We start from the raw sequence: 21,306 nt of genomic DNA, 5'->3' as shown, positions 1-21,306 counted from the left end.
AAACAGGACTGGTTTCCAGTGTAACCATGCACATTGAACATATCTAGCCCAAGAACCTGATCACATGGGGGCCTTGGTACAGTAGCATGATAGGCCAGTGTGTTGCCAGTACATTTTATTCAATTAAATCCAACTCCATATTTTGCCACACATCAACATGAACTGATTTTATGTGCAACAGATAACTCAGGTTTTTATAAAGTGAGTAGTTTATAGCTTTATAATGGCTGATCAGCCCCATCAAGATGAATATCATTGTACACCATTTTCAACTGCATATTTTATTTCAAAGCTAATTTTAGGGCCAGGAGAAATGGCTGGTAAAATATTTTATACTAGGTGCTGATGCCAAAAATGTCCTTGCTGTCAGCTATGAAGCCAAGGAAAGATTATCCTTTAGAGAATTCATAAAGCTTTCAAAGTTTTGTATTCTTTGTATTAGTGGAAATCCTTTCTTCTTACATGCTCGAATTTTGTCATAACATTGTTTTCTGCAGTGACCTGGTCAGTTTTATGTCAAGCGGACCTATTGTTGCAATGGAAGTAATTGGAGACGAAGCTGTATCGTCTTGGAGAAAATTACTAGGTCCAACAAACTGTAGTGTGGCCCGAAGCGAATCTCCAGAAAGCATCAGAGCCCGATTTGGCACTGACGGAACAAAGAATGCCGCACATGGTTCTGACTCTATTGCTTCTGCTGCTCGAGTAAGTTTTTACCAGACCACTGAATCTATTATCTGTATTAAAATGGTGAAACCTCACTCTGTTGCTGATTGACTACATTGTTGCCATGTATACTTTTTCTACCGCAAAATGTGTTAACTTATCTGTGTTAAACAGATAAGTTACTTAAAGGCTGACAACCTATCTCATGCCTGTCACAGACTGCACTAAACACAGAAAACACATTGGTTACCAGTATAGTAACCGAAAATAGTTCTGTAACTCCATTTTCTCCTTCATCCTATCTGGGGGACACTGCTACCATGGGGTTGTAGTTGTGGAGTGTGGAGTTGGCACTTAACTAGTTAAAATGTGGCTGCTGACAGACTCCTCCCCTCTGCAACCCCCTGTAGCTGTTAGGCTGCTGGTCTGATCACCAACCCACAGAACTGATGACGGAGGTTTTCACCTATAGCAGCCGCCTTTCCTTTAGAGCTAGTTGCGCTCACTGGTATTCAGATGCCCCTAGGACTTGGCTCCAGATGTAGTGTGGGTTGGTAATACAAACAACAGCGGCAGGCCAGGAGAGTGGGTAGAAAGCAGCGGATTGTCAAACAGTAGCCGAGGTCAAGGGTCACAAGCAAGCAGGGTAGTCAGTAAACACGCCAAAGGTTGGGGTCACAGGCAAAGTAGCAGAGTCCAAGGTACAGGCCAAAAGGGTCAGGGTCACGAACAAACAGGCAGAGTCCAAAGTCCAGGCAGGGGTCATACACAGAGAATCCAACAGAGTATCCACAGGACAGGGTACAGCACACAGGAGCAGGTTAGCAAGACTGGGTCAGAAACGCTATAACCAGCAGTGAGGCTCAGTCCTCACTGCCTTAAATACATAGAGCAACCAATCAGGACTAAGCCCTGTAACAATACACATGCCTGGATTAATTAATCAAAGCTACATTAATCAGCCCACAGGCTGGGGAGATTTCAGCGCCTGAGCCCACCTGTCCTGTTTGCCAGGGCACGCTGTACAGGGAATCGGCGTCTGGCCGTTGTCTTGTCAACGGTCGGACCAGCTGGCGGAAGTGATGTCCCGGTCACTAAGGAGACGTCCGGGACGCTCAGCAGGGTAATAGCTGAGTCGCGGTGGCCACGGGCACCGCTGCGGCTCCTAACAGTAGCTAGTCACTGTAGTCTAAGTGCCCAATGAGTTGGGCTGACTTTTATTTGCTGCTGTTTATTTTATTTTATGAGACCTTTTTTTCACTAGGCTAGTGTAGAAAGAAGATAAGAAGGCTGGGACAGCAAGGCTGCATTACTTACAGGAGCTGCAGCGCTGTCAGGCCGTGAGAGCGGCGGCTCTCACAAAAACCGCCTATCTTCTTTGGTTGATGCTGGCACGCGAGAACAGGGAGAAGACGTGGCCACATCATTTCCTGGGGGCCGGCGCTGCTCTGTGGAGCATAGAGCGCCGGAATCCAGAAGCAATGGCCACCGCCATCTTGGATGCTACCAAGTCCGTTCCTCAGAGAGGGTGGGGACGGAGCTACATTGGATAATGCATTTAATGCATTAAGAGAGAGGCAGTCTGCGGGCTTAATAGGAGAAGCGCCGCAGACAAACTCTCACAAGCAGTCAGGAGGCCCGCAGGACGCTACAGACGGAGAAGAGTTATTATAGAGCTCCCTCTGTCTAAAACGGCAAGTTGGTTTCTTCCACAGGGCCAAAGCATCGGCTGGAAAAGGAAACTGTTGCAGTCAAACTCAGACAGACTTGTCTGCGACTGGACTGCCTCATGCCTGCTATCCATTAGCCTGGATAGGCTAAGAATTATTCATTCTTTATGTTACACTATACTTGCTATATAAGAGGAGGTATATTGTGTTTTACAAGAGATATAGGGGCATATTCAATTCTCGGCGGAAACGGCTGTGCGGAAAAACAACAATTGAATATGCCCCATAGTGTTGTAGTTACATAATTTAATATATTGTTTTATACTCACTAAGATGTATACATATATAACTTGTTTATAAAAAAAAAAAAAAAAGAGTTCCGAGATACTACCGGTGACTTTGTCAGGAAATAGTAGTATTCTTAGGGGTCACTTGTATACTATACTTTCTATCCTGTATTGTTCCTATTCAGTAATTATGTCTGATAAGGGAAAATCTACCAAAGCTAAATTTTATAAATGTTCAAAATGTAAAATTAAGTTACCTGTGGGACAACAGGACCCGGGGGCCATCACAGTCTCAGGATTCGGCCACTAAAGCCATGGATGGTCAGTAGATTCTCTGGTGCAGCTTCTGAGCCGCCCAAAATGGACTTTAGTAGCGGAACACCCTCTACCTCGTTAATATGGGTAGCTCAAATGGCAATATTGTCCCAACTAGAGGAGAGTGCAGGTGTTGGTGGCCTTTCAGCCTCATTAATTCCTTCAGGCCTTTCCCAACCAGCCTGGTCCAGTGCTTTGTTTAGCGGTATAGATAAACTAAATAGTTTTTTAGACTACCCAGGACCATCGGAGTCTAGAAACAAGAGACACAGAGTGAGCCATTGTCACGGTTGGCTTATAGGAAATTGACCCTTAAGCTCTGCTGGACATTGCTTAGCCCACCCACAGACGCGGAGTCTAACAGGCCGGTGGTTTTCGCCAGGAACCCACGCAAGGAGGTATGGACTTTGCGGCACCAAACCTGCAGGTCGCGGTCCTGTGAGTGGGTGTACAGCAGAACGGTGTGGAGGAGCGAGGTGACATGGGCAGCTACGGATGAGGCACAAGGAGAGTAGATGTCCTGTGGTGCAACCAGGAGAAACAGAGGCTATCACAAGGGTGATAGGTAGAGTTACTGGAACAGCTGGAGTACAGCACTGGAGTTGTGCAGACCACACGAGGAAGTGGAGATAACTGAGGAATCAGGCGATGAGTCACCGAGGCAGTTGCGGTCCACAGTGGAAGCGGTCAGAGAACTGGGGCTGTCACGATGAAGTACATGAGATGTGGTATAATAGTACTGGAGCAGCAATAGTTCAATACAGCAGGAGACTGAGCAACTGAAGTGGCCGAGGTAACTCGTAGCAACTATCGATGAGATGCAGTAGTAGCGGCTCTGAGTGATGGCGGTGGGAGAATGGAAGCTGTCGCGATGTAGTACAGTTGAGATGGTAAATAGCAGTACTGGAACAGCAGGAGTTCAATACAGCCAGAGACTGAGAGTAGAATGAAGTAACAGAGGTAACCTGTGGTAACAGCTGATGAATCACAATAGTAGTAGCGGCTCTGAGTTGTAGCGATGAGAGAACTGGAACTGTTACGATGAAGTACACTGAAGATGGTAGTAGTAGTACTGGAGCAGCGATAGTTCAACTCAGGTAGAGATTGAGAGCAGACTGGAATAGCGGAGGCAACTCGTGGAAACAGCTGAGGAGTCACAGGTGTAATAGCGGCTCTGAGTGTAGCGATGAGAGAACCGGAGCTGTCACGATGAGGTACACTGGAGATGGTAAGAAGAGTACTGGAGCAGCGATGGTTCAACACAGGCCACGAACTGAAAGCACGCTGAAACAGCGGGAGATCCACAAGGAGCACAGGAACCAGAACCACAGGCTACAGTAAGTGTGCTTGAAGAACAGGCATCAGACAGGTGAATCCAGGAGGTTTAAATAGTGCTCTAGAAATGCTCAGCCAATGAGAAAAGAAGGGAGAAGTGCAATGGATTTGCACCTGTGCCGAACTGAGTATAGCTGAATGAAATGAATGACGTTTGTCTGACGCTGGAACATGGCAGTTTCCAAACAAATGACATGCGGGTAACGGAACAGGTACTACTTGTGGGACCGAAGCGTTAAAGCCATCAGTCAGATTTCCAGACACAGGTCTTAGACCTGGATGCCGCTAACAGAAACCAGGGTTTTGAGGATCTAGTTCTCTCAGTACAGCAGGCTTTAGATCTTGTAGACATTGACAAGCCTAGACCAGTTATTCAAAAAGGTTAAAAACAAAAAATGATTTATTTCCCCCCTTCTTTGGAATTAAGGGAGATTGCTGAATCGGCCTGGTCACAGCCCAATCGCAAAATGGTGGTTCCACGTAGGTTTATGTCCTTGTACCCATTACAGCCAGATGACCTAGCATGCTGGGAACAGGTTCCTGGAGTGGATACTCCGGTGGCACTATTGGTGCGCCAGACTACACTTCCAGTTCCGCGCTCCGTCAATCTTCAGGATGTCACTGATCATAAAGTTGAAGGGTTTTTAAAATCCATTTATGGCAGCGGTTCCCAGAGTGTGCGCCGCGGCTCCCAGGGGTGCCGCGGCGCTGTCACTGGGGTGCCTCGGCGCTGTCACTGGGGTGCCGCGGGCCAGCCATAAAAAAAAGAGAACACGGAAACTTCCCAATCCGCCGGGCGCCGGGACCCAGCAGCCTCCTCTCTCCCGCAGCAGCTGTCACTGACGTCGATATTCAGTGACAGCTGCGGGAGAGAGGAGGCTGCTGGGTCCCGGCGCCCGGCGGATTGGTACGTTTCTGTGTTCTCTTTTTTTTTATGGCTGGCGCGGGGCAGAGTGAAAAGGATCGTTACAGCGGGGCAGTGTGATAGCGGGGCAGTGTGACAGTGGAGGGGGACAGTGTGACAGCGGGGCAGTGTGACAGCGGGACAGTGTGACAGCGGTGCAGTGTGACAGCGGGGCAGTGTGAGAGCGGATGGGGACAGTGTGACAGTGGGACAGTGTGACAGCGGGACAGTGTGACAGCAGAGTGGGACAGTGTGACAGCAGAGGGGGACATTGTGGCAGCAGAGGGGGACATTGTGGCAGCAGAGGGGGACAGTGTGGCAGCAGAGGGGGACAGTGGGCAGGAGAGGGGGACAGCGTGACAGAGGGCTGCAGAGGGGGCAGCGTAACAGAGGGCTGCAGAGGGGGCAGCGTGCCATGGGGCAGCGTGACAGAGGGCAGCAGAGGGGGGCAGCGTGACAGAGGGCAGCAGAGGGGGGCAGCGTGACAGAGGGCAGCAGAGGGGGGCAGCGTGACAGGGGGCAGAGGAGGGGGACAGCGTGACAGGGCAGAGGGGGCAGCGTGACAGAGGGCAGAGGAGGGGGAGAGCGTGACAGAGGGCAGAGGAGGGGGGACAGCGTGACAGAGAGCAGAGGAGGGGACAGCGTGACAGAGGGCAGCAGAGGGGGGCAGCGTGACAGGGGGCAGAGGAGGGGGACAGCGTGACAGAGGGCAGAGGGGGCAGCGTGACAGAGGGCAGAGGAGGGGGAGAGCGTGACAGAGGGCAGAGGAGGGGACAGCGTGACAGAGGGCAGAGGAGGGGGGACAGCGTGACAGAGGGCAGAGGAGGGGGGACAGCGTGACAGAGAGCAGAGGAGGGGACAGCGTGACAGAGGGCAGATGAGGGAGACAGCGGGGCAGAGGAGGGGGACAGCAGGGCAGAGGGGGCAGCGTGACAGAGGGCAGAGGAGGGGGGACTGCGTGACAGAGGGCAGAGGAGGGGGAGATCGTGACAGAGGGCAGAGGAGGGGACAGCGTGACAGAGGGCAGAGGGCAGAGGAGGGGACAGCGTGAGAGAGGAGGGGAACAGTAGGGCAGAGGAGGGGACAGCGTGACAGAGGGCAGAGGAGGGGGAGAGCGTGACAGAGGGGGCAGCGTGCCTGGGTGCAGAGGGGGCAGAGTGCCTGGATGCAGAGGGGCATTTTTGCATACAACTAAATAAGTAGTTTTGTCGTGACCTAAATACTTATTACAATTTTTTGTCCCAACTACTTCTAAAACAGGACTGCTCATAAATTATTTTGGAGGGGTGCCGCGAACTGCAAAAGTTTGGGAACCACTGATTTATGGTATAGCGGGAGCCTCCTTTAGACCCATGCTGTCTTCCGCATGGGTTGTTAGGGCGATGTAAACGTGGGCTTACCGTCTGGCAGAGGGTTTGCAGGATTCGGACCTTCTTCCTCTGGCTTTACACCTGAAGGAAACTTCAGGGTATCTGTATGAGGCAGCGCAGAATGCAGCATCCTTGTTATCTTCTCTGTCAGCAGCTGCGGTAGTGGCTAGAAGAACTCTCTGGCTTCGGTCCTGGGAAGCCAATGAAGAATCCAAAAGGGCCTTGGAGGGCCATCCTTATTCAGGCTCAGTACATTTTGGACCAGCGTTAGATAATTTTATCTGCCAGGTGACAGGGAGGAAGAGTACTTTCCTTCCTCTCAATGTGCTAAAGCCTCGTACTCTGAGGTTTAGTTCCTTTCGCCTGCCATATCGGGGAGGCCCCGCCTTTAGAGGTCAGACAAGCAGAGGTAGGTCTTCTGGGTTTAGAGGTCTCTCCCATAGAGGAAGGTCCTCATCTGGCAGCAGGCGCCAGGCCAGACTCCCGGGGAAATCGGCAGTCTGACTGACGCCCTCCTCTCCTTGCGGCCGCGGGAGTGGGGGGGCGTCTGCGACTGTTCGTTTACAGAACAGTGGATAAAATCCTCTCCATATCCCTGGATTCAGGAAATCATGACAAGGGGATATATCCTAGATCTTTTAAGTCAAGCCCCCATCGGTTTTTTTTGCAACTTCCTTACCCTTCGACCAGAACAGAAGGCAAGCGATGTTGCACTGTGTAGATTCTTTTCTTTTAGCGGGAGTAATCTGCCCGGTTCCAGAGAGTCAGATATGCCAGGGATTCTATTCAAACCTTTTTTTGGTCTCCAAGCCGAACGGTTCCTTCCATCCCATTTTGAACTTAAAATCTCTAAATCTAACCTGAGAATAGACAGGTTTCGAATGGAATCTCTTCGTTCAGTGATAAATGGATTGGAGGGGGGAGAATTTCTGCCATCCATTGATATTCGGGACCCAAATATTCATGTACCTATCTGGGAGGGGCACCAGCCATTGCTCCGCTTCACGGTAGGAGCGGCTCATTACCAATTCAGGGTTCTTCTGTCACGGGCACTAAGAGTCTTTGCCCAGGATATCACCAGATGATGTTCTTACCAGAGTAATATAGCTGGTACTATGGTCCTCTGGAACAGGAGAATCAGCAGATGGTGAGAGAATGCTCAAGGAAAGTCTATGACTAGCAGCAACTGGTAATGACTAGATGAATGAACACGAGGAACCAGATGGACAAGTAAACGTGAGGAGAGTCAGTGGTCTGCGTACAGCAAGTTGTACCACTGCTATAGTGAGGAGGAATGTCCAGGAGTAGAGAGGAGGTAGTGAAAGTCAGTGGTCTGCGTATAGCAAGTTGTACCACTGTCTATAGTGAAGGAATGGATTCCAGGTGCAAGTAGGTAACGGGGAAGTCAGTGGTCTGCGTACAGCAAGTTGTACCACTGCTTATGTGAGAGGATACTTGAAACTGGTGCCAAAGGGAAACAGGAGTCAGTGGTCTTCGTTCAGCAAGTTGTACCACTGCTATATATATGTGAGGAGGGGCACGAGGAGATGAATGGAATACAGAGGATACACGGGCGGCACAAGGAACTTGATCCCACGATGATAACCACAATACAACGATAACTGACAAGCGCTGCTTGAAGTATACAAAGTCACTATAGAGATCCAGGTAAATAGGAAACAAAGTCAATAGTAACAATATCTTCAGTAGATGGAAGGCTCCAGAGATGAACACAACACAGTCCAGACAGATATGCAATACAATAGCAAAGTCAATGGAAAGTATGCATACCGTGGTTCAGGAGAGCAGGCTGTCAAGGAGAAGTGCAGGGATACCTGAACGGCTGAATGCCGGCAGGAGGAGAGACCACTGGAGGATGGAAGCGGTAATCAGGTTGGTGCAGCGCACGAAAGGTAACCGGTAATCAAAGGAGCAATACTCAGGAAGCAGTAGTAAGTGAAACTGGAAACATGATGAACACGGGAGAGTTGAGGCTGTCTGGTATCCGGCAGTACAGCGGAAGCAGCGGAGGAGAGACACGCTGAACACAGGAGAGTAGAGGCGGTCTGGAATCCGGCAGTAGTAGCGAAGGAATCAGTGAAGAGCTGACACGATGAACACGGGAGAGTTGAGATGGACTGGAACCCGGCAGTAGTAACGGAGGCAGCGGAGAGCAGACACGCTGAACACAGGAGAGTTGAGGCGGTCTGGAATCCGGCAGCAGTGCAGATAGGAATCAGCTGAGTGCAGACACGATGAACACAGGAGAGTTGAGGCGGACTGGAATCCGCAGCAGTGCAGATAGGAATCAGCTGCGTGGAGACACGATGAACACAGGAGAGTTGAAGTGGTCTGGAAACCACAATCGAAGTAGACAGGAATCAGCTGGAGCTGAATACACGAGGAAACACAGGAACACCTTCAAAGGCTCATGGGGAATGAGACTCCAAGATCAGGCAACTAGGTAATGATCACAGGTGGTTTAAATAGGGAGGGTTGCCTGATCATCCAATTAATTAAAAGCAACAGGTACGAAGGTTTCATAAGGGTTGCACATGCGCAGACCCTCAGGATGGCGGATGGCCACGGTTCCTGAACACAGGAGAAATGGCACTCACAGTCCGGTGAGTGACATCTTCCTTTTGACCTGGCCACAGCGCCCAGAGTATTTAAAAAATCATGCAAGTAATGGCTGCCCGTCTCCGGTCTATGGGGGTGAGCATAGTGCCCTATCTCAACGACTTGGTGATCAAAGCCCCCTCAGATCACCTTCTTCGTCAGCATTTACACCCTACTATAGAGTCCCTGCAGCTTCACGGTTGGTTGATAAATGTCCTTAAGTCTCAGTTAATACCAGTCCAGAGGATGATTTTCTTAGGTCTCAGAAGGCAGAAAATTTCCTTCCACAGGACAAGGTTTGCTCGGTACAAGACCTAGTGACCAGGGTCCTAGACAGTCACAAACCTTCCATGCTTCTTTGCCTGATGTTAATAGGCAATATGGTCTCAACCTTCGAGACAATCCCCTATGAAAAGTTTCACTCGAGATGCTTCCAGGGGAATCTCCTAAAGAATTGGTTAGGTTCATCTCTCCACTTGGAGCACCAGAGAATTCTGTTGTCCCTGGAGGCTTGTCTATCTCTGAGGCCGTGGAAGAGTCAGGAACACCTAAGCATGGGCAGATCCTTTGCCCTGTGCTCCTGGACCATCTTAACAACAGATGCCAGCCTAAAGGGCTGGGGTGCAGTGGCGCTACACTTGCACTTTCAGGGTCTTTGGTCGGAACAAGAAAGTTCCCTTCCAATAAATATCCTGGAGTTTAAGGCCATGTTAATGGCTCTCAAAGGGGCTCCGTCCCTAATTCAGGGATTCCCAGTATGATTACAATCGGACAATGCCACGGCAGTGACATATGTCAACAAAAAGGAAGGGGTAGACAAGAAGTCCAAAGGCATTGGCATATCAGCCCAGATATTTGTTTGGGCGGAACAGTTTGTCCCATCTCTGTCAGACGTATTCATTCCAGGCATTCTAAATTGGGAAGTCAACTTCCTAAGTCCTCACACAGCAATGCCAGGGTAATGGTCCCACCATCCATAGGTATTTCAGATATTAGTCCGGAAGTGGGGCCTTCCGGATCTGGATCTGATGGTGTCCAAATACAATTGGCAGGTTCCCAGGTTCTGTGTAAGAGCAAGGGACCCGCTGGCGGTGGACATAATGACAATGCACTGAAAATTTTGGTTGGGGTATCTGTTCCCTCCCATTCCAATGCTTCCCCGAGTACTCCAGTAGGTCAAGCAGGGAGGACTCCCAGTTATACTGGTAGCTCCCCATTGGCCCCGCAGGGTATGGTATGCAGACATCCTTTTCATGGCTGTGGGTCAAAGACTTCGTCTGCCTCTTCGCAATGACCTCCTTCTGCAAGGTCCTTTTCAACATCAGGACCTGCCTCGGCTGGATTTGACGGCATGGCTGTTGAATCCAGCCTCTTTTGGTCAAAAGGGTTTTCCTTCAGGGTAGTGAGTACCCTGTTACGGGCTAGAAAGCCAGTGCATTTACCATAGAATCTGGCGCATTTACATTAAATGGTGTGAAGACCGGGCACACAATAAAAGTAGGTTTCATTTGCCCTGGCTGCTAGGTTTCCTTCAAAACATTTTTGACGTAGGGCTCCACCTAGGATCCTTAAAGGTCCAGCTCTCGGCCCTTTCCATCTTCTTCCAGAGGCGTCTGGCAGACCTTCAGCCTTCCTTTGTTCCTCCCAGGCCACCCTGGGATCTGAATTTGGTACTATCTATACTACAGGAACCTCCTTTTGAACCCTTACAGTCAGCGAACCTTAAATTTCTGAAATGGAAGGTGGTGTTCCTGCTCGCCATAGTGTTGGCCAGACGTGTGTCAGAGCTTGGAGCTCTTTCCTGCAGGGAGCCTTTCCTGGTCTTCCATGATGACAGGGCGGTGCTTCGGACTGTCCCTTCTTTTCAACCAAAAGTAATTTCCGGATTCGACATAACTCAGGAAATAGTGGTTCCTGTGTTCCAAGATGTGTCTGTAGGTTCCACCTTAGAATATTTAGATGTGGTCAGGGCATTACGTATTTATGTCCAAAGAACTTCGGATATCCGGCATATGGACTCTCTTTTTGTCCTAATAGATTCCCAAAGAAGAGGCTGGCCAGCTTCCAAGCAAACCATTGCTAGATTGCTTACCTTTACAAAAAAACAGGCGTATCTTAAGGCTAACTGGACTGTGCCTACCCACATTAAGGCACACTTCACCAGGTCTGTGGGAGCTTCTTGAACTGCGCGTAATGGGGCCCCGGCTGATCAGCTATGCTGAGCGACCACATGGTCCTCGGTCCACACATTCACCAAATTTTATCAGTTCAGTGGGTTTGCGTCCTCAGATGCTGTGTTCGGGCGTAGCTTGCTACGAGCTGGGCTTCCAGGACGGTTCCTCCCTTAGGGGGGCTGCTTTGGTACGTCCCCATGGTAGCAGTGTCCCCCAGATAGGATGAAGGAGATTTTTATACTTACGATAAATCCCTTTCTCCAATTTCATCTAGGGGACACTTCGTTCCCTTCCTTCTGTTCTTCTGCTGCTAGCTTCTTGGTTGTTCGACTCTCTTTTTCTTTGAGGGCTTTAGAATTACACTGACTAGCTACAGGGGGCTGTGGAGGGGAGCAGCCACAGTTTAACTAGTTAATTGCCAATTCCACACTCCCCAGCAACAACCCCACAGTACCAGTGTCCCCCAGATGGAATCAGAGAAAGGGATATATCGTAAGTATAAAAATCCTTTTTTTACACTGTAATATACTTTTACACGGGTAAGCAAGAGTGCTGAAAGGAACTTCTTTTTTATCAGAGCAAAGAGAAAGCTAATTGCAAATAAAGTACATTTTGTTGTGATCCATTCTGATAACACATGCTATATAATGATTATATAGGTTGTATTAGTAAATGTAGGATAATTGTATTTGTACAGTGGGTAGTTAATAATATATATATATTTTCTTTATTTATCCATTTAGCCTAACAGGACTTTTGATGCATCAGTTCATAAAAATAAATTGGTATGCTAGCACAGAATAAGTTAGTCTATTGTTTTAATCCTTTGTTATGCTTGCATAGACAGTCTGCACGGCTCATACATTTGAGGTTTATTCATCATTTTCTCACATAATGTAAATAAGATGTCTTGTTCTATGGAGCATGCCATAAGACTAATATAACAAGAAATGAAATATAGTCAAACATCATTTTACCAGATTCTTAAGAGCGGGTGGCACTACTTGCATATATCTTTTTTTAAAATGCTGCATAATACATATTTTATTCTTTTTACCAATATTTGCCCTTTCAATATGGTACACAATTGTGTTCTAGAAGCTTTTCAATTCTCTTTTTAATCATCCAGCAATCAATCCATATTTAATGAGGCAAACAAGCTTCTTGCTTTGTTGTAGAAATCAATATAAAACTACAGAAGCCGTCTAAAGTGAAGAGCTCAGTTGTTTCTACTCTCTCTCTAACCATAGCAACAGGTTATATTTGTATACTTCACTTGAAGCATCCAATTGTCATATGCCTGTGTTACCATTATTAGCAATTATTAATCTGTTATATTGGCGGTGATTTGTAAGGTGCCACAGTGCTCCACAGCACCATACAGTGGGGAAAACAGTACATACATAAAACAGGGACATACAAGGCAGACAAAATAATGAAAGGGTAGGGAGGGACCTGCTCATGAGAGCTTACATTCTAGTGAATGGCAGTTTTAAGCAACATTGCTGATATTGTTATGATCATAGAGGTAATCAGATTATTTATACTTTATACTAAGTATATGTGTGTGTCAGTAATTACTCAATCATTGTTGATGAATAAACCCCAATGTATTATAGTAATTTTTTAGTCTTTGTAGCTGAAGATTATTGCCACTAGCTTTGTTTTGTTTTTGTTATTTTAGCCTTCAAGACACAGAACATTATTAATGCTCTTTCTTTTTTAACTAATATTAGGAGTTAGAATTTTTCTTTCCATCCAGCGGAGGTCGTGGACCAAAAAACACGGCAACATTCACCCAATGTACCTGCTGCATTATTAAGCCGCATGCCGTTTTAGAAGGTAAACATATTTCTGTTCTTAAAAGTAGCTGTATAAAGTTATTTTCCACTTTCAAATCATATGTTCATCTATATTTTCACTGGTTCACCAAAAATAACTAGTTCTTAAAACCACATTGATATTTGTGTTTTAGGTGGTCTGAATATGTCTTCTTACAATATTTATCCTGTGTGTTCGCCATTTTCTTCATCTAGAATTAATATTTGCTTTAGCTATTATGTTATCCATTTCTTTCCAAAGAAATCATAAAAATAGGATTTTGTTTTTGGACATGCACTAAATTTCCTAAATGGGTGTGACGTCTTGGCCAGTATACTCCTGCTGAAACGGTCCACAATATGTTGTTAGTGTATCCATCACACGGCAGTGTGGTCAGATGGTCCCTACGTTTCCCTGGTAATGATATTTAAAAAATGTAGTGTAGGAACAGCTGAAAACAAGTCTTTATCCTGACTTAGAGAAATGTTGAATAATTGATGTTTAACCCTTTTGCTGTCAAATATCCATTTTGCTGCCATTTTTTTACCTCAGGTAGCCGCTCTGTATGTCATGCTTTTATATACATGAAACAGAGAAAGTGATAGAACACCACTCATATATACCTTTCCTGAAAACAGACACTGAAATGTGGGATAAAATATAAAATTATGGCCTCACAAACATCATACTTAGAGCTAAACAGAATCCCCTCAGTGTTACAAGAATAAAATCCACCATATAATGCATACTACTCGTGTCCATGATGCACATCCCATGCTATAGATGACAAAAGAGTGCATAAACTTGAATTATATAAATGGATGGTGATGATGATGAATTACAACCCCCTAAGTTATATTTTTGTCAAACAAGCGGATATATTGTTTGAAAGTTGTTACTCCACAGAATTCAAAATAACTGCCATTATTTTTGTATTCCAAAGTGGACTTTTGCAACTGTGTAATTACATTTACACAAAAACATTGTAGTTTGCTGTTTAAAGCTGTGCACTTCATTAATTACTGCCCATGTGTTTGGAGTTCATCTGTAACTTACATGTATAGAGCTCCATGCAACCTACAAAAGGCCTAATTCATAAAAGCTGATGAAATATATAGTCCCTGAACAATGACTGTAGCCCATGGACCCATTGATATGTTTTGAAAGTTGATACCCTGAGGTATTCAGGGTGTTTTAATTTATTAGTTTTAACAATAATATTTTTATTAAAATAAAATGCTCACTCTCCTTATAATGCTAGTGTCTAGGAACAGGACAATAAACTAACCATGATTTTACATTATGTCAACTAAACTGCCAAAGTGTATTCTGTCCCCTTTGTGCCACTGGCGCCTAATAAATATAGGATAATAATAATAATGCACACACACTAAATGTGTGCCTGTGTTATGGCTAATGAACAGGCAATAAATGTGTGCCAGTGTTATGGCTAATGCACACAAACACTAAGGACCTGAGTCATTAAGGAAAGTAAGGTAAACAAGAGTAAACATTCTATGGGACAAACCATGGGCATGATTCCTCTTAACTTGAGAAACTTCTTATTTCAGTCTCCTGGACAAAACCATGTTACAATGCAAGGGGTGCAAATTAGTATTCTGTTTTGCACATAAGTTAAATACTGACTGTTTTTTTTCATGTAGCACACAAATATCAACTTTAAATTACTTACTGTACATTGACTATGTACAGAAGCCCACTCCTCTCCCTGTTTCGCACCTAAAAATCTTAGGCTGTAGGAAGGGTCCTTTGCGCTCGAAGATGAATTGGACGTTACTGCGTTCTCTGTATGATTATTTTCTGGGCATGCGAAGAACAATTTTATGCAAAATACGGCATGTATCAGCATTTACGCTCCTTAATGATTCAGGCCCAATATGTGACTCTAATTTAAAATCAGTAACAAATATAGAATTAGGAATACATGAAAAAATGTGTTAACATCAAATCCAGCCACATTTTGCATATCATAAATTAGAAAGTTAGATGTGGGGTACATTTTGAAACACTCATCAAAACATAAACCAAACTAAGAAGACAATATGAACAATTAAATCTAGTACCCTTTCTCATACTATATACCTGGTAGCCTCATAGGACTTTATTTTTGAGGTTGTATTCAACCATTAAAATGGGACACCAAAGAAGCAGTTAGCTACTGATTGTGTTGATGAAGGATAAGCTGAAGTCTGGTAATGCTGTCCTGTAGACAACACAAGACATTTAAATTGCCACTGGATTAAGTGCTTAGTGACATATTTGTACCAGCTCATAGCTTTTTGAGTAAACAACAATGCTCATACATGTACTGTAATAGACTGTGTAGGCTGGCTTGTACATTGGTGCTCTATTGATCATGTTTTATCGTACCAAAGCACATTGCATCTGTTGATTTGGTTTTATAAACTTCTTAAAAAATCACGATCTACGATGGAACAATGTCTGGCCATGTGGAAGTGTGTATACACTTACGACCAGCAGTATATAGCAGATATCTATAGCGTGTACAGAGTCACAATCTTTTCAGCAGCTGGTTGTGAGATATGAAGAGCACAGGTCTGATGGTAGATTGTGTAGGTGTGTATGCATGAATCGACATGCACATCGGGACTTTCAGTTGTGTGTAAAATCGTTACCGAAATCGCAACTGCAGTTCACAGATATTTTGAAAAATACAAATCATTTCTTGGGGTCACTGGATGAACATGCTTTAATTAAATTCTTGCTACTCTTCCATATAGCAATTATGAAAACAGATTCCGGCACTAAAAATGACTGCTCAGACAAGGTACCAACGCTGGGGATCTGCACCCCCAAAAAATAGATATAAACACTCAGAAAGATGCGATAGGTAACCAAGTCTGCCACAAAGCACTCATGCATGGTGAAACAATAGAAAAGGGTATTTATTAAAACATTCTAAAATCCACATAAAAATGGTATACACATTATAACCACATGTTGGAGATCTTAGTGCCAATTAGAACATATAACTAAGTAGGTGCACCTACACGATGTTCAAATCATCATAGATATGGTATGTAACCAGTCCAGTAACTTCTGCAACCACTAGTGTTATTGAAATGTAGCGCTATAAATTGTTTATGTTGCTTGGAAACAAAATTCCCGATGTTCGTGAAGCCACAGTTTGGAGCGTTAGATATTAATAATGGAGGCTGTCTTACATAGATGGTAACAGGATTCCAGATGGTATAATCAAAGAAGGTATAATGAAGTCTCTTACCAGATCCCTGGCATCACACGCAAGACCAATACCTTAATAGTACATTCCGATTCCTGTGTTTCATGAGCCTCCTTCAGTTGGAAAAGAGTAAGAGATGTGAAGTCAGAGCTCTACTCACTATTCCTCTCCGCTCCACGTGGTAAACAACTAATAGCGCCTGGGTTCGTGCACTCCTGACGTCATAGAAGTGCGCCCTGTCTTAGACGAAACTCTCCGAAAAATGCTGGGAGATTAGCGGTTGCTAGTAAAGAAGCACTGTTTGTATAAAGATGGCACTCCGTTTCATCCAACAGATACTTGTTGCTTATCTGACGCGTTTCATCGCCCATCATGTGGTTATAATGTGTATACCATTTTTATGTGGATTTTAGAATGTTTTAATAAATACCCTTTTCTATTGTTTCACCGTGCATGAGTGCTTTGTGGCAGACTTGGTTACCTATCGCATCTTTCTGAGTGTTTATATCTTCCATATAGCAAGCTCGGCAGTGTGTTTCTTTGTACTTGCTCCTAACCTTCCTACAATGGTCTTCATGGTGTACAGTACTTAGTCATTTCTCTTTGTCGGTCACAACATTTCAGGAGCCACAAGTCGCCCAAGACTGAGGAAGTGTCTTATTTTATGCAGGATGGTGAATCAAATCAACTCTATAAAATAGAGAGAATTGCATCATTGCTTAATATTACATATACTTTTTTTGTTTAATAAATGATGTTTAAAACGGTGTTCAGTATCTTCTGTACTTGTATCTGTCTTCAACAAATAATCACTTTGTTATCTGAATCTTCATTTTATTACACTAAAGTACTATAGGACTAAAGTTCTGTGCATCTTTCTAGTTTGATAATTTTGTATTCGTATGATGTAATTGTCAATATGTTGTCACAATGCAATTACTTTTTCACAGCATTGGTGTGAACTGCGTTAAATAACTGTTCATGTTATCTGTTATGCCAGTAAGCTAAGTGGGAGTGAAAGTGGTTGTTTGTCTGCTAGCAATATCCACACCACAGATTTATATTGTGGAGGAATTTGCCATAAATTAGCAACTGCACCCAAAATTGTCATGCTCTTTTATCCAACACCTCCTATTGGAAAGATGGTTGGTAAAGATCAAGTAACATAAAATTAAATGTCAGGAAATAAAATAAAATGAGAGTAGAATACTTTCTGCTCTGTCCTGGGCATTCTTATGACCAATATACTATACAGAGATCATCTAATAAGTAATATGCAGTACACAGAACATTCTTGAGACTTCTACACAGAACGCAATGCTTACTAGTGACGACTACTCAATGCCAACCCCCTTCTGGAGGCCACTATCAAATAGGGGCCCCCAAATCTCCGTTTGGTTTATAATGCAGGCCCCGTACATATCTCATGTACAGTGCAGACCCTTAAATTTATTATGGCTTTACTATATAAACATCCAGAAATTGCTATACTTGCTGTCATCTACTAAATGGGAAGCCACGCCTGTTGAAGTGGCAGATGGAGAATGCTCCCCCACCATTCTGCTTATGTTTTATAGAAAGCACAGTTGGATTAATGGAGGATTATCCCCAGCCTGACTCTCTGCCGAGCTGAGCCATGAACTTCGAGGATCGGCCCAAAACAGAACTAATTGTACTAGCCAGCCGCTCGTCATTGTACTATGTAGCATGTTTGGGTGTAGGATAAAACCATGCACATCAGAAATGTTTGCATTGATGATTGGCGTCTCTGCCCAACTGGAACAGTGGTTTGCTGTTGGGAGTAGGCTTGTTACCCAGCGCGTTACTTTTAGATTTGTGTTTCATCATTTGACTGGCTTGTGATGTGACATGCCTACTGTTGTGTAAATGTGCCCATTTTTGGGGTGGAGTGCATGGATTTGTGGGGCAAGATGGCATCGTCTGCAGGGATCTGGAACACTGCTTTTGTAATTACCGATTAGTGGTACAAGTGCGCCTGATTTTGCACTGAAGTGAAAAAAAATTATTTTATTTTATGGGACAGGATTATTTAAATGCGCCAATGTTGGTGGAGAAGGTGCTTTTATGGTGGCATTGCCTTTTGTAAGGGAAGGTGCACAGCCTCTAGCTCTCCGCAGAATTACTTGACTTTTAAATCTGATCAGAAATCTCAGATACCCAACCTTTTGTGAGACGCATTTTACAACGGTCAGATGTACTTTGTGAGAAAGCACAATTCAGACAAAAAAAACACACACAAATTTCGGTCCCTACTTTCCCTTTACTCATGATGATTTGAAGATATCCACAAGTCCAAACTAAGCAATATTTTAGAGAAACAAAGTTAAAATGAATGAAGGTTTTTTCCATTGACCAGAAAGGAAGCAAGAAATGCTGAAATGCGTAAAGGGGCCAATTAGCCTCCCTTGCACAAATAAAAAACAGTTTTGTGGTCTCCATTGTTTGCTGGTCTTAAGTTAATTACCCTTATTGACTTTTCTGAAGATAACAGCCACATTTTGCTAGAACATCTGTATGTCCATGTGTATAAAACAACCGTTTAAAGACTTAGGGCGTTTATAAAAAGTAGTACAAAGAGAAAGTGGCGCCACCCATACTAATCAATCAGATATTTGTGTTTGTTTTCTTAACTGCACTAGAGAAACTACAGTTAGAATCATATTTGTTGCTGTGAGAAGCACTAACTATTTCACCGTTTTCCAAACCCAGTCCTCAGGGACCTTGAACAGTGCAGGTTTTCCAGGTGACAAGTGAAATAATTAGTACAACCTGTTACAATGTGTCAGTCAGTAATGAATACACCTGTACTCCAACAAGGAGGTATGGAAAACATGCGCTGTTAGGGCGCTCTGAGGACTGGATTTGAGAAACCATGTCCTATTTCATTTTCACCAGTTTTCATAAAAGCCCCCTTCTTAGACTTCTTTATATCCACGCGATCAGACACTCTGACCCCCTCTTCATGTAGCACTTTATACTGTGTAATGTCATATTACGTAACACCTTCCTCACTATAATCTCTGATACAAATGTGTGTGCTTATGTGGAACTAGTACATATTAAATTTATGGAATCAAGGAGTGTTCCAGGTGCTTGCAATATTTATGGACTAATTACTTATAATGCATAATTTTTAGACATTTTTTATTGTTTTATTATTTTCTATCTACTTGGTTTTTGAAGTGTTACCATGTTTTTATTTTTCCAACTTTACACATTTGTGCTGCTCTTTTTCCTTAAAATGATGACTTGAAGAGTAGGCACTTGTTCAAAATGTTCAATATATTGTTAGGTTCAAAACAGTTGCTTTTAGTTCAATATCATTTTCATTCTTTCATAATTGGCTTTGATGATTTATTCATCAAATCAAATTAATTGAATAGAAGGTCTTTATTAATACATCTTCAATGTGATGTCCACAGCTGCCCACACATGTGCCTATCTAAGTGGTCATTTTTGATCAGCTTGGGCAACTACTGCATTGCGTGTGGTCTCTTCCTTAAAACCAGGCCAACTATAGCACTACAGTTTAATTGCAATTGGTCTGTCTGGAAAATAAATCTGGTCAGCTGATTATCTCCATTGATGTATATGTGTAACCAATGTCCGAACCTGGAAGTGAAGGAGAGTCCAGCAGCAAATGTTCAGTGGAATTTAGTCACATGGCACCTGAACATCCATCTGTGTAACCATGATTGTGGCCAGTTTGCTTACAGCCTCAGGGACCAGCAACTGGCAAAACGACTAGATTGCACTGTGTGACAGCTTAGGTTTATGTCTCGGTCAACCACATTTGTAGCTTTTTATTTAAACGTATTGATTAATTGCATGCTAATTAGGCTATACAAAGTCATAGAGGACAGAGTATTACACCATTGATCCAAGTCAATGTGCTTCCTGATTTGCATGAGTTATACCATTGTCCCCAGTGTAACCTTGTTAATCTATAACTATTTGAGCCCTTTCTCTCAGAAACTACTGTAGATGATTTCCAGTTATGTGCTGTATAAGTCAGTGGAAAATTACCTCTCCCTTCTCTGTGTGACCAAAGGCTCATTGATCAGGTCAAAGTAGGATGACAAATATAAGTTGCTAAGCATCAAAGTCCAAAACTTGTGATTGATGGTGTTACTTGCAGCTGTAATAGTGTGACGTAGGCTTCAGAAACATACGATAGGATAGACAATAGGGAGCTCTGTGTTTAAAGCACTCCCGTGCACAATATAGAAATGTGACATTTTTTTGTTGAACACTGAAAACATTTGTTTTGGCATTCTAGCACACCACCGTAATGGGTGTTGTTAATTAGAACTCATCGCAGGCATACTTTTTGTCCTTGGTATTTGTTACTTGATTTCCAAGATGTGGGCAGTGCAAAAAACCCACATCTTGTGAAAAGAACAAAACAAAAAAACAAAACAAAAAAAAAAAAAATATATATATATATATATATATATATATATATATATATATACACACACACACTATATGGACAAAAGTATACGGATGCTTGCCCATTACACCAACGGGTATGTGATGACACTGTATTCAAATACATATACTATAATATGGAGTTGGTCCCCCTTTTGCAGCGATAACAGCTTCCACTCTTCTTGGAAGGCTTTTCCACAAGATGTTGGAATGTTTCTGTGGGAATTTGTGCCCATTTATTCTATAGAGCATTTATGAGGTCAGGCACTGATGTTGGACGAGAAAGCCTGGCTCGCAATCTCCGTTCCAGTTCATCCCAAAGGTCTTCAAAGGGGTTGAAGTCAGGGCTCTGTGCGGGCCAGTCAAGTTCTTCCACACCGAACTCATCAAACTATTTCTTTGTAGTCCTTGCTTTGTGCACAGGGGCACAGTCATGTTGGAATAGAATAGGGCTTCACCAAACTTGCCAC

At 44.1% G+C, this 21,306-nt stretch overlaps 1 protein-coding gene across 2 annotated transcripts in view; it reads left to right on the top strand.

Annotated features, from left to right (window-relative positions):
* The window catches only part of NME7 (NME/NM23 family member 7), a 131,998-nt gene that overhangs the window by 62,048 nt on the left and 48,644 nt on the right, over positions 1-21,306 (top strand). Inside the window, exons 6-8 of one of the 2 annotated variants that reach the window (XM_075196362.1) lie at positions 498-705; positions 12,084-12,125; positions 13,077-13,182. In XM_075196362.1, coding sequence (XP_075052463.1) covers positions 498-705; positions 12,084-12,125; positions 13,077-13,182 — 356 coding nt within the window. The remainder of the gene's footprint in view (positions 1-497; positions 706-12,083; positions 12,126-13,076; positions 13,183-21,306) is intronic. The other variant, XM_075196363.1, reaches the window with a different exon arrangement.

The sequence above is a fragment of the Mixophyes fleayi genome, chromosome 2 (genome assembly GCF_038048845.1).
Source record: "Mixophyes fleayi isolate aMixFle1 chromosome 2, aMixFle1.hap1, whole genome shotgun sequence".
Classification (NCBI taxonomy): Eukaryota; Metazoa; Chordata; class Amphibia; order Anura; family Limnodynastidae; genus Mixophyes; species Mixophyes fleayi.
Note: the sequence above shows the minus strand (reverse complement) of the source record. Positions and strands in the feature narration are given on the sequence as shown.